We start from the raw sequence: 13,854 nt of genomic DNA, 5'->3' as shown, positions 1-13,854 counted from the left end.
TACGGGGTCATAGTAAGGAAATTTGTTATAAAAACTTAAAATTCGCTCCACGCGCATCAGTAGCGTCGTAAATGCGATCTGACACTGAAACGTCACTCATGAGAATTAATGGACGGCGGAACAAAGGCCAGTAGAAAGCGTTGCTGAACGTCCAAGTCATACACTATCAACTTTTCACTACGAATTATTTGAGATTGTAAGCTGTCTGTTCTATACGACTTTTGTTTAAAAAATTCGGTGCTAGGATTTTTTTATCAAAGTTCACGATGACGCGGTATATAACATAAGTAGGTAGTAAAAACCGGTCATTTTGCGTGCCTACGTCACTATTGCTGCGATTCACGTGGATTAGATAATTACTGCATATTGCTTAGTCAATAAGTAATTTCTAATAATAAAGACAATAAGAATAAAAGATAATAAGTAATCTTTGAAGGTGATCGAAACAGTTAAATGATAACAGATTAAGATGTTAGTTCTAAACTATATTTGACAGCCATGGTCATATCTCTTAAAAAAATAAAGGAAATGATCTAATGCGGATGCCGTTCCTGTAGTTTTGCAGCGAAGTTTTTTTTAGACACCTAGAAGCCGGATGCTAGTTTGCTAGACAAATAGTTTTTAAACGAAGGAATTTATGTAGTGGTTTTAGAATTATCTAACGACAGGGATCAAAATCAATTATGACGATGAGTTGTAATTTGTAAAACGTCTAATATCATACCAACATTAAAAAACAGTTTGAATTGCTTTTCATTTGGAAGCGTTGTTAAAGCCCTAATGGACGGAGTGAGCGTGACGAAAAACGCCTGGGTCTGCGCAGCTCGGAGAAAGTGATATGATAACAGAAACAATGGGTGACAACGTGAAGGCCTTAGTCAGAATAAAACACGATCAGACAATTCATCTTAAAGTTTTACAACGACGGTAAAAATAAAATAAATAAGAAGTCCTTTTTTTTGTTCGTAACGCCATAATCGTTATCTCGATTGTCAATATATTTTTTTTTAATTTTGATAAGTAATTACTTAACTTTCGAAATTTTGATTTGTCTTTTAAATACATGTCGCATTGTTAATACAATAGTGTATATTAACTAAAAAAGTAGACTTTTTCAGAATCGATGAAAAACGAATTACTTCGCGCAAAAAATCATTAAAATTTATGTATATATTATAGTTTATTATAGACACTTAAACAATTTCCCAAATGTATTTAAAAATAAAATGGGAAAAATATTTTCATATTTTTGAATAAGGATTATTTTGGCCAGAACTAGCTCACATAAAGTGTATCTCATTTTGAGTTAAATAGATAGGTAGCTTTTGATTGTTTCTTACAATATTCTAACGACGGTTTTTTTGACGTGTAGTTAAATTTTACATTTTTTGACTTACAACACTATTGTAATAGCAGTGCGATGTAGGTATATAGAATCCATGATCGCATTATTGAATATTGGACGTAATTACATTTGTTTGATTCTTTATCTCATTACAAATTTAGTTGGTGTAAACTACACACGACTAAAATTAAGTGTAAATTAAAGTAAATGTACGAGCTCAATAGTAAAGTTCCACATTCATCTCAATTTACGAAGACCATTTCCTCGTGGTTGGAGCTGTAATCAAAGTAACGGCATTTCTAATATATTGTACCGATTCTTGAAACTCAAGGTCGTTTTTGGAACTGGTTATTGTTGTATGCTGCTATAATTATAACAGGATTTTACTTTTTGCCGTCATAAAAACAATAAACAGAGCCTTTAAAATGGAACAATTAACTGTTGGACGTTTAAAAACAACAAATGAAACACGTGGTAGTACGTGACACGGCCGAAATGTTTTGTATAGAGTCAAAATGTAATGTTATCAAAATTTATCTTTATCTGACATGTGTACTACGTGTAAACTCACGCCTAGATCTCTCGTTTAGCTGAATAAGATAGGAAGACTACAATACATATCAGATTATTTGTGACAGACTTTTGTGTTCAACTGTTACACAATTTTCTAACAAATTAATAACGCAGCTAGTTAACTACAGATTAATCACGCAATCCATTATCTTAACGCTGCCATTCAAGCTTAAATCAAGATTAGATTAATATAAAGTTTTTTGAATCATAACGTATATACACCTCGATCGTTCACGAACAAATGTTCACTACGCTAATTTCCGTGGCAATTTTCATTATTTAAACATTCGAGTACATTTTCGTGTAATTATTCAATAATATTTCACGATACAGTACTCGAATATTAAATAATATTGCACGATAAAAAATTTAATACTTACTTAAATAATAAAAATTACCATGTAAATTGGGTAGTGAACACTAGTCCGAGACTGATCGACCTATACGTTACTTACCTACGTATACCTATAACTCACTAGTAGCATGATAATTTTTGTTCAACAGCGATTTTCATGGTTCGTAAGACGCGAGTACCTAGCTAGATTATCTATCTCAAAATGTAGGTCAGATTGAGCTTGATTTAATTATGTGCATTAAACCACAGTTAGTTAACAAAATAACACAATAGTGTCTGTGATTCATCGAACGTTCGTTAATATCATTCGTTGATGAGAAATCGGTAAATAGTCATTGGCACTGATCGTCCGATAATGCGGCGCTAATCTACCATCAGACAGTTTCAGGTGAAACTCCGAAGCATGCCATTGCCGGCACCGACACTGTGGCACTTAGCCAAGAAATATTATGATAGGTATATGTAGGTATAGGTAGGTACCTACTACCTAACTTAATTGATATTTGTATATATTATTACTTACGCTACGCATTAGTAAACTAGAAAACAAGTTTCTCATCAAAATGTTCTTCAAGGCCAAATGTTCGAGGAATGCACGCCATTAAAGACATTTCGTACGGACTGGTGTCGCAAGTGGCCTCACAGCTCTCGCGTGCACTCATCGATATAATAAGCAATGATGATCTAAGCAATGTAAAAATAATTCAAAGAATTTATTATATTAACCAAAGTTGTTATTATTACATTTGCAATAGACTCTAGGGTTCATACAATTCATAACAATTCTCTTGGTAAAAACACAAATGAAAGTGGGATTTAAAATCAAATGTGTTATTGCATTACAATCGAGATATTGCGCATGACTACACCCAAAACCGATGAAAAAAGGATACACTTAGAACACTGGAGGACAAGTACTAAGGGTCGTATTCTAGTCTCTATACAACTAGTAACTCTATTCAATGCTCAAGTCAGGATTGCACTGGCAACACAAGCACTGGAAATACGACCCTAATGGCAGGGACTTGAGTATGATTTCGAGTGCTTTAAACCAAAGAATACGACTCTTAGGGTCGTATTCCAAAACTCTACTCAATACTCAAGTCCTGATTTGAGTACTGCAGTGAGCAATGAAAATCATACTCAAGTCCTTGCCATTAGAGTCGTATTTTCAGAGTTTGTAATCATACTCAAGTCTGCTCAAATCCTGACTTGAGCATTGAGTACAGTTCTGGAATACGACCATAAGGCTCGTATTCTAGAACTCTACTCAATGCTCAAGTTAGGATTTGAGTATGGTTTAAAGCACTTGATATCATACTCAAGTCCCTGCCATTAGGGACGTATTTCCAGTGCTTGTGTTGCCAGTGAAATCCTGACTTGAGCATTGAAAAGAGTTCTAGAATACGACCTTTAGTGTCTTAATACAGTAACGGGTCGTTATGCCGCGATGCGTTATCGCAGTGCATCTGCTTAAACCAGTACACTGTGTTGTAACACTGAGTCTAAACTGGCAAAGATAATCTTTGAAAAATTTACTCTAGCATAAGTAACACCTCTATAAATGAATACAGAGTTGTAAGTAATTTGCAGAACAAAATGGTCTTTAATTATATTATCATCCTTAATAGAAAGTGATTACAATAACATCCATTCTACAATAATGTGCCCGTATTGTGTACTATGGAACTCATGGTAAGGTGCTTGATGACCTCATGACTGAATAAGCTACATTGGAGATAATGAGATTAACACACATTGGATAAAGTCAAATCCATCAGTCATTAATTGACAAATGTTCAGAATTCCAACTCTGTCCTTTGATGTTTGTAAAGAAGTTCACAAATTCAGCGAAATAAAAATAGTAGAATAAGAACTGTAATAGTTTGTCAATTGCAGTTTGTAAAATCGAAAAATAATTTAGTTTCATGTTACGACTACTTAATGTTTAAATAACTAAAAAAAATCTACTGAGCTAAAACCCTTAGTCAACTTTAGTTTATACTGAAAATATCTTTATGTTAAACTAGGCTTAGGCTTATTAACATAAAATTGTACAAGTTAACTTTCATAAATTTGATTTTTAGCTCAATAGATAAAGTGAAAGTTGCAAACTCACCAGTTCTTGGAGAGATGGGGACGGCCGGCTTAGGTGCAGAGTTAGAACATAGTCTGCCAATCTTGGTTGGAGGTTTCAGGCCGGATGGTTTTGGCAGAGACGACGGTCTAGGAGTTGCATGCTCTGAAGGTTTTGTAGAAGAAATTGCCAATGTTGCTGTGGTGCTGGAATCTTCTATAGCCGTAGGAGTTGATCCCGGTGTTGTAGCTACTGCTGCTGCATCCGGCAGTATGGTTTCTTGAAGGTCACTCATTCTTGATTCACTTTTTTTTTCACAATTTTAGGGTCGAAAATTTTCACTCCCTAGGGTAACATTATTTCTACGAATTGTATATTGTTTACGGTTTACTAAAAAAAAGTTACTTAAACGCGACGCGACTCAAAACATCGTACGTGTAAAATCTAAAAATATCACAAATTCCCGCGCAATACGGGGACACGCAATCTGGATCACGGCCAATGCGAACTAATGTAAATAGATGAACAATATTTTCCCAAAGGGGCCAATATTTCATCATTAACATATACCAATATTTATGTATACTAATCAGCAAGAAAATATAATTATCTTTTGTGTACTAAAGGAAAGTTTACCGATAAATTTTAGGAATATTACAAAGCTTACCTATTAGGTAATCGTCATGAAAATATAATAACGGCATACCTGAAGGAATTGGAGCACAAAAAGTGCTATCCGTAACCTAGGAAAAAACTCGCGAGATTTTTACCGCTCGTCGGGACCAGCTGAGCTTGACAACCATATAATCACCAGCATTTCACTCACAAAAACTAGAACATCTTGAAACCGTAATTAACGCTCTGATATTGTCCAAATCACCAGACAAAACACTAGCCCGAAAGACTCGAGCAAATATCCGAAAAACCGTAAGAGAATCGAATTTTACCACAATACTCGACCACCCGTGTCTACGTTCAAAACATCAGAATTACGTTTTGTTTTTGCTTGCGCCATGTCAAAAGTTTCACATAGGTTATGTTTATTTTTTATTATCACTAAGGAAATGTGACATATACAATACACATGCTGTTATTTTACGAAAAAAATAAGTTTTTACTCGTTTTCAGATTTTTTTCTGAAGCAAAGGAATTTTCATTGATAGTCACTAGCTGCTGGATTAGACAGAGACACACATAATATGTAGTGATATGGAAAAAGTATCGATACTTTTTTGTATTTTACTTTTCATTCCGATGCCGATACTCTTGTACTCGATACTTTTCATTTATAATTGTAAGCCAATGTTTTCATTAGATACTTTTCAGGTATTAGTATTTTTTGACAAGTATCGTATCATTTTGAATAGTTCCTACTTACAACATCTCACATCGTAGCGCAAGGCACCTTGCGATTTTTTTTAAATGACAACCTTCATCACAAATGTGTAGTAAACTTGGCGGTATACTATATACTACCATTTGCCTCCTTATAAGAATGAGAATGAAGAAAAATAATTAGAAACATTTGAATTAACTAGCATACGTTACAACATTATATTTGAGTACCTCGCAATTCCGGCGAAGCTTGTTCCTTCTTCGGAACGTTTGTTCTCAAAAGCAGGCAATACAGTATCAAAAACGAGAAACAGAATGTTACCAAATAAATTTTTGTTTTTAAGTAATTATACAGTGAAGGAGTGGGAAATTTAAATAACACAAATTATTAAATTTAAGTAACTATTGATTGAATTGATCAATCGATCGATTTCAAAGTCTTTTATTATTTACTTCAATTAAATCATAAATTAATTAGAAGACTTATTAATTCACGGGTTTTATTCGGTCTTTATCATCCTTAAAATCGCCTCCAATGCAACGGAACAAGATACGTCAATGTGTAGCTTGATGTGCTGGCGTGTGGACAAAAGTATCGTGTACCTTGAGGTATCGATACTTTTTGCGATACTTTTAAGAGTATGATACTTTTTATGCGATACTACTCATGAGTACAGTATCGACACTTGATTCGATACTGTGTCCCTACATATATGTAATGATTATGGTGTGAAAGGGGCGGATTTCAGAGACCGTTCGTTTCTAATTTTGTGCTAAATTTTAAGCTTGGATTTGGTTGGGTCATGTTATCCATATCATAGCTTTATGCCATACTTTTGTAGTGTCGATCGAACTTTCTCGCTATTAAATTCACTGCCGTTGTCACTTAACAGTTCTCTTAAGACATGACCAGCTACCTTGCTTTCTTCTAACATCAGTTCAAGCTTTGAATAGACCTCAGACTTCTGTTTCATGAAGTATACATAGGTAGCCGTACTGACTATAATCATCTTTAAATGGAACGAAGTAACGATGTCCGTTGTATGAGAATGGGAATGGGCCACACACTATAATATATAGCATAACTGCATAACTTTTCCAGGCACATCCGATCTAATTCGTATTCCGAAAGGTTGTCTGTGCATCTTCCCGAAGCTACAACCTTCACAAAACTTCTTAGTGTTATTCGGTACCTTTATTCCGAGTTCTCTTTCAATAACCTTCTTTACATGAAATTTGTTTTGGTGTGCTAATCTCTCATGATATAGCTGTGAAGAACCTTGGCTTGACAGCACATTGACTTCGACGGATAGGTACTGGTGGTATTACACTCTTCCATAATAAGCCTCCCCTCTTTTTTCGTTCACCTGTAACTTTGACTATGCCGTTCGCTTTCAATTTACAGAACTCCGGTTCAGACTCGAAGACGCTTTTTGGCAATCTGTCCTGTGCTGATAATAATGAGAACCGATTTTTAGGGACGATACACACACGCCATACATCGCATAAGGTTATGATTGCTGTATGATCTCCGATTTTGGCTTCCAGTTTTATGTCACCTTTAGCAGTGGCATTTATTTTCTCACCGTTTGCTGTTGTTACCGTATGCGCCTTGTCAAATTTCTCAAACGTATGGAATAAATCTCTCCTAAACGTGACGTGACTATTAGCTCCACTATCCATATACCAACTATCTCTGTCAGGATATAAGCACGTGTCAGCAATTATTAGATCAATATTACTTCACAATGTTTGCATTCGAACTTGGCTTGAGTGGTCGTCCATCACTCAAACACTGCGCATTTTCGTACTTTGTGTCCTTTTTGACCACATTAGTTGCACTTTATCTTTCTACTGTTGTCCTTGCGGTTTCCTTTCTTATAGAAGTCTTTACAGTTAGAGCTTGGGTACTCTCGCTTGTGGAAAAAATAACTTTTGTCTCTGTTTCGCTCAAAGGCACAGAGTTGAGAGGCTAGTCTCTATAGGGTTCTTTCCTTTTTAGACATCAACAGCCCACTAGATTTGAACGTAAGGTATTCTTCTGGTAAGGTATCTAAGATCTTGCAAATCAGAACTACCTCCGGAAATGAATGGTTTCCTTCAAGCTTTGTGATCTCTTTGTTTAAATTAAACCAAACATTCTTTAGCTTTGAAATGTGGGTTGCCATATTATCGTTCAGTTTCTTCTTGTACTCGAATAACTTTAAGCAATTATCGTGGAGTAAATCATCTCCATCTTCGTCAAACAACCTCTTGAGTTCATCCCACACTTCTTTGGAAGACTCGAAACGCATAATTCTTTGGACATTGTCTTCTGTCATATTGCTTGTAAGAATTATTAAAATCTAGCTGTCTAGTTCTAGAAACTCCTTATTAGCAATGTCACCAACTTTTTCTGATGGTGATGCCTCCTCACTGATTGGTTTTGTGATTGATGTACCATATCTACCTTCTAATTTGTCTAAGAGTTTTGGAATACCCTTCAGTAATATAGATATTTTGTACTCCCATACCGACCAGTTGTGCCATCTAAGTTTCCGATTTTGAATCTTGTCTTTTCGGGTTTGGTGGCCATGTTGACTGCTTGACTACTATCAACTATTTGCTTTTATCGATTTTTAACTTTTCATACGCTTTGCTACCATGTAGCAGGAAAAATTAGTAACAAATAAAAAAAAAAATGTTTTCAATCAATTGACGTAGGTATTTTTATTGTACACTTTGACCATACTTTGACATCCTATTTTTTCATGTATCCAATAACAAGATCCATAACAATACAAAACCATATCAAAGAGATTTAATAGCAATCTTCTTTCAATAGTGTCAAGCTTGACGTACACTTGCCCTTGTAATATGCGTTAGCATCTAATAGTCTGTGATGTGTGGGAATCTGGGAATGAGGCACAAATTTATGAAAATATTTTACTAGAAGCAATATTTTCTGTTTTTCGCGTACAGTTTAAATCACTCGATGTTTCAAAGCACTGCTACGTTTAATATTTTATAGTATTTTTTTTTATATAACAACAAGTGATGGGACGAACAAGTGAATGATTATTTTTATTATTCCTAAACGAGAACTTAGCTATCGTCAGCTATCGTGGACAGCAGTGGACAGATTGAATTTATTGTGTTATTTTTAATGTAGTTTTTCTTTGCCCTATTTTACCAAAATGCTTGAGAGGTGATGAAACAATTGCTTTAAAAAGATAACGAAATGAAGCTCCTCTATAAAAGCATTGAGAAAGATGGGTGTGGGTAAGTGTTTTATGGTAATAAAATTTGAAATGTTTTGGTTATTTTTTGGGACCTTAGATTTCTGATTTACGTTGTTTTATATGTTATAGGAGCATTGCTTTAATGCCCGAGGAGCCAGAGGATATGTGGCATGCTTACAACTTGATTGCTGAAGGTGATGCTGTGACAGCGTCAACAGTTCGCAAAGTACAAACTGAATCATCTACCGGGTCTTCGACAAGCAACAAAGTGCGGACCACACTTACAATCAGTGTGGAAAACATCGATTTTGACACGCAAGCATGTATGTTGCGACTAAAAGGTCGAAATATTGTTGAGAACCAATATGTGAAGGTGAATAAAATCATAATTTTTTAAATTATGATAAAACTGCTTCATGATCTTTTAGTTTCTTTATGTAACGGTTAATAAAGGTTTATACTTGATGATTTCCAGATGGGTGCATATCACACACTAGATTTAGAATTGAACAGAAAGTTTACTCTACAAAAAGCATTATGGGACTCTGTAGCTTTAGAGCGTGTAGAGATGGCTTGCGACCCTGTGGCAAATGCTGACGTCGCCGCAGTCGTTATGCAAGAAGGGCTTGCGCATGTCTGCCTTATCACTCCTTCTATGACTCTAGTCAGATCAAAAATTGATATTACAATTCCAAGAAAACGGAAGGGATTTGCTCAGCAACATGAAAAGGTATATGTGTTATGTAACAGTGGAGCTCCTTATGAAAGAGTTCGTCCTTGGAAGTTCTGCCACCTTACCTATTTCTGCTGCCAAGCAGTAATGTCAGCATTACTGTGTTCCAGTTTTGAAGGGTGCTGGTGAAATTACTAGCACATGGGACTTGTCAACTTATGTCTTAGGGTGACAGGCGCAGTGGCAGTGCACCTCAGATCTGTGCGATTTAAAGCTCTGAGTGGCACTGCAACTGTTATGAATAGGTGTGTAGCTTACCATGAGGCACATGACTTATCTGCCAAGAAAAAAATTGGTCTAAAAATGTTCATGTATTTTTTCCCCTAATGAATTTTTCTTATTTATTTCCATTATCAATCATCACCATGCCTGTTGATATGTATTAGCACTGCCAAACAAATAGCATTTGTTTCTTCATCTGAATAAAATAATAAATATTTTAATACATTAATTATGTTTATTTCATATATTTCTAGGGCCTCAACAAATTCTATGATGCAGTGATGCAGGGTATCCTCAGACACATAGATTTTAAAATAGTGAAGTGTGTGATAATTGCATCACCTGGCTTTGTCAAGGACCAATTCTTTGAATACATGATGCAACAGGCCATCAAGACCGACAATAAGCTACTCATTGAGAATAAGGCTAAGTTCTTGCTGGTGAAAGCTTCATCGGGTTTCAAATACTCTTTGAAAGGTTTGTATGTGACTCCTTGCAGTTCATAGTTCCTGGAATATGTAGTACAAACAAACAAAAATAGTAAAAAATAATTTAATTTTGCTATGTATACATAATCATAATAATGCCCCTATTGGAATTACTGCATTCTTTGGTTACGTTGCTTATTGATGGCCCCACTGAATAAACATGTATTATCTACATAATAGCATTAATCATCTATATACATATACATTATATTATACATCTTTCCTTAACAAATTGCTTTAATTAACTTTATAATATTACAATTATTTTGCAGAGGTTCTTCAAGAGCCAGCAGTAATTGCGAAAATATCAGATACAAAAGCGGCTAGTGAGGTGAAGCTATTGGAGAGTTTCTATACCATGTTGCAGCTTGAGCCTGCTAAAGCATTTTATGGGAAGAAACATGTACAACAAGCCAACGAGGCTCAAGCTATTGAGACACTTATGATCTCTGACAAATTGTTTAGGTGAGACTAATTATCATGTGACAGTTAAAACATTTATGTTGATTAATTAATTGTTCAGCATGTAGGAAAGTTCAAACAATATGTCAGAGTATGTAATTGTGAGATGATTATTTCCAACAAGATATCAAAAATAATATTATTTTTTGTAGGTGTCAAGACATACAACAGCGTAAGGAATATGTAGCACTTGTCGATTCTGTACGTGAAAATGGTGGTGATGTTAGGGTATTCTCGAGTATGCATGTTTCTGGCGAACGTAAGTATTTTATGTGTAATTGAAGTATCAAATTCACTTGCACACTTATTTCTCTCGTGAATTTGGATGTGATTTGTGGTTGTCTATGTGTGTCCACTGCACCCGTGACACAGGGTTTCCCTAGTGCGGGGCTATGTTTAGTGTGTGCGTTATTATTATTACTTGTACCTACTTGGTACTTGGTACTTGGTGCAACGGGCTGGTTTCCGCAACTCGACGACAAAGCGCCTATTTTGCGTGTGGTGGGTGCAGGGTCCTACTCGTGCCACCCAAGCTCCTCCAGGAATCTCAGCAGCCTCCTTGGTTTGCTGAAGACTTCGGGGAGCGACCTTGGCACTCCAAGGCACTTTGCCCTGTAGTTGACCACGCCGGAGCACTGGAGTAGGATGTGCGCAGTCGTTTCCTCCCCCTCCATGCACGCTCTGCATAGAGGGCTGTCTGTGATACCTAAATTGAAAAGGTGTTTATTGTATGGACCATGACCCGTTAGGGCGGCAGTTAGAGTGCGAAGCTCTTGTCTTTTAAGTTTAATTAGTATTCGAGATAGACTGGCATTGAGCGTTGGGAGTGCTTCCCTCGCCTGTCTACAAACCGTAAGGGTGGTCCATGTATTATTATGTGAAGATTTTGTACCTTTGTGTATAGTTGTTCTGGACCATTGGCAGGGGAGGGACACTATCGGTTCTGGTCCTACAGCGTCCGTCTCCGACCCTTTTCTGGCTAGTTCATCTGCTGCATCATTGCCACGTGAGCCGCTGTGTCCTTTAATCCACTGAAGAGTTACGTGGTTTTGTATACATACCTCCATGAGTGCTTGATGGCATTCGTAAATGAGCCCTGAGTTTATGTCATAGCTATTCAGTGCTTGAAGTACTGACATACTGTCGGAGAGTATTCGAATGGAGTAGTTCTTTACTCTTCTCGCTATGATTGCTTCTGCCGCCAACTTGATGCCCATGCATTCAGCCTGGAATACTGTGTTGTGGTCACCAAGCGGTGCTGATATCCTAATATTGAGGTCTTCTGAGAATACCCCAGTACCTGTACCTGAGTTTGTTTTAGATTCGTCAGTGAAGACTCGGACCTCTCTGGGGTTCAGTCCTTCGTTGGGATCTTCAAATAATTGTATCTTGTGTTTTTTGTCAAAGATGTATTGCTTTGGGATCCTATCCACAACCGCCTCCAGTAGCGGTTCCTCATTGACAGTCTTGTAAAGGATTTCTGTGTGTGGGGTTCTCATGTGCTTCCAAAGGCCGGCTCTGTTTAGACGCACTGCTGTTGACGCCGCTTCCTGTCTGATGAACAGTGGGAGGGGTCGAAGGTCCAGCATTGCTTCGAGGGCCGCAGTTGGAGTTGTCCTCATGCAGCCGGTCGTCGCCATGCAGGCGAGTCTTTGGAATTTGTCCAGCTTGTCGGTTGCAGTTGTCAGCTTGGTTAGTGGCCACCATACTACCGCGCCGTAACTGATCATGGGTCTTATCACCGCGTAGAGCCATAGTGTTATCTTGGGTGAAAGTCCCCATTGTTTACCCACCATTCTACGGCACTGCCAGAAGGTGATAGTAACTTTTTTAATTTTGTTGTCCAGATGTTTGTTCCAGTTCAACTTGTTGTCCAGTATTACTCCCAAGTACTTGACTTCGGTTGATATCTGTAGTTCTGTGCTGAAGAGTTTGGGTAATCGGTAGTTACCTAGTAGTCGTTTGTTTGTAAACATTACTAGTTCCGTCTTTGTTGGGTTTACCGATAGTTCATGTGATCTGCACCATCTTTCCACAATTCGGAGAGCAGCTTGTGTAATGTCGCAGAGTGTATTGGCATAGATTCCAGTTACCAGTATAGCTATGTCATCAACATATACTGTATAGAAATGTTCTTTGTTGAGTTTAATGGTCATTTACGACCATGTTCCACAGCAGAGGCGACAATACTCCTCCCTGAGGGCACCCCTTCGCTACTATGGCCCATGGGGTCTCATTTGCTGTTGTTTTTATTGTTCTTTGTTTCAGCATGTTGCTAATCCAGCTAATTAGCACTTCATCTACTTTGTGTCTTCTCATTGCTGATTGTATGCTGGAGAAGTTGGTTTTATCGAAGGCTCCTTCAATATCTATAAAGGTGCCTAGGCAGATTGCTTTGTCTTTAAGGGCCACTTCTATCTTGCCCACAACGGCATGCAGGGCCGATTCAGTGGATTTTACTTGTACCTTTATTCTAGTCATCTCATTCAATAAGTAGCATTTTAATGCGTAAGGCATAATAAAGGCAACAACGCATTTCTAAGTGCAAACAATAGTTTAGCGATTGCAGTAATTTTTAAATTACTGCAATCGCTAAAATTATTGCAGTAATTTTTAAATTACTGCAATAATTTGTAATACACACAGTTGACTTACAAAATTTTATCTTCCTACAGAATTGGATCAACTGACAGGTATAGCAGCTATACTTCGCTTTCCAATGCCAGAACTGGAAGATAGTGATGCAGAACAAGGCAGCGAATCTGATTCAGATTAACAGACAATGTGCTTATGAATCCCGAAACCAATACTCCATTTATCATGAACATTAAGCATTAGGGAATTTTATGCCTCACGTAACTGTGTGTACAAATTGGCAGGAAGAATAATAAATTATTTGAGGTGTACATTTCATTAAACAGTTACAGTATGCTAAATAAGTGAGATATGTATATTGTATAATGCAAAATGTGAAACTTTTACTTTTAATTTTACTGATGAATCTCTGGGACAAAAATTCCATTACCATATTTGCTCAGAGTAA

General features: G+C 36.8%; 2 protein-coding genes across 6 annotated transcripts in view; one reads left to right on the top strand and one right to left on the bottom strand.

The window, feature by feature from the left end:
- LOC113237515 (CAP-Gly domain-containing linker protein 1) overlaps window positions 1–4,893 on the bottom strand; it is a 56,193-nt gene extending 51,300 nt beyond the window's left edge. For 2 of the 5 annotated variants that reach the window (XM_026474019.1, XM_026474022.1), the window contains exon 1: window positions 4,393–4,892. In XM_026474019.1, the coding sequence (XP_026329804.1) occupies window positions 4,393–4,645 (253 nt within the window). In that variant the 5' untranslated portion in view covers window positions 4,646–4,892. Of the gene's footprint in view, window positions 1–4,392 lie in introns of all 5 variants that reach the window. The other 3 variants (XM_026474020.1, XM_026474024.1, XM_026474021.1) reach the window with 2 other exon arrangements.
- Window positions 4,894–8,519: 3,626 nt separating this feature from the next.
- On the top strand, window positions 8,520–13,846 carry LOC113237311 (protein pelota). The gene is made up of 7 exons (XM_026473710.1): window positions 8,520–8,946; window positions 9,036–9,279; window positions 9,382–9,636; window positions 10,116–10,338; window positions 10,622–10,814; window positions 10,964–11,070; window positions 13,487–13,846. The coding sequence occupies exons 1-7, from the start codon at window positions 8,906–8,908 to the stop codon at window positions 13,585–13,587; spliced, it is 1,164 nt and encodes a 387-aa protein (XP_026329495.1). The 5' UTR covers window positions 8,520–8,905; the 3' UTR covers window positions 13,588–13,846.
- The last annotated feature ends 8 nt before the right edge of the window (window positions 13,847–13,854 follow it).

Source organism: Hyposmocoma kahamanoa, unplaced genomic scaffold, assembly GCF_003589595.1.
Source record: "Hyposmocoma kahamanoa isolate Upper Pololo Valley unplaced genomic scaffold, ASM358959v1 93, whole genome shotgun sequence".
NCBI lineage: Eukaryota > Metazoa > Arthropoda > Insecta > Lepidoptera > Cosmopterigidae > Hyposmocoma > Hyposmocoma kahamanoa.
This window is presented reverse-complemented; position numbering and strand designations above follow the sequence as displayed.

Coding starts and splice junctions, on each gene's coding strand:
- LOC113237311 (XM_026473710.1), top strand. CDS start 8,906: ATGAAGCTCCTCTATAAAAGCATTGAGAAAGATGGGTGTGG. Junction 10,339..10,621: donor TTTCAAATACTCTTTGAAAG/GTTTGTATGTGA, acceptor ATTATTTTGCAG/AGGTTCTTCAAGAGCCAGCA. Junction 11,071..13,486: donor TATGCATGTTTCTGGCGAAC/GTAAGTATTTTA, acceptor ATCTTCCTACAG/AATTGGATCAACTGACAGGT.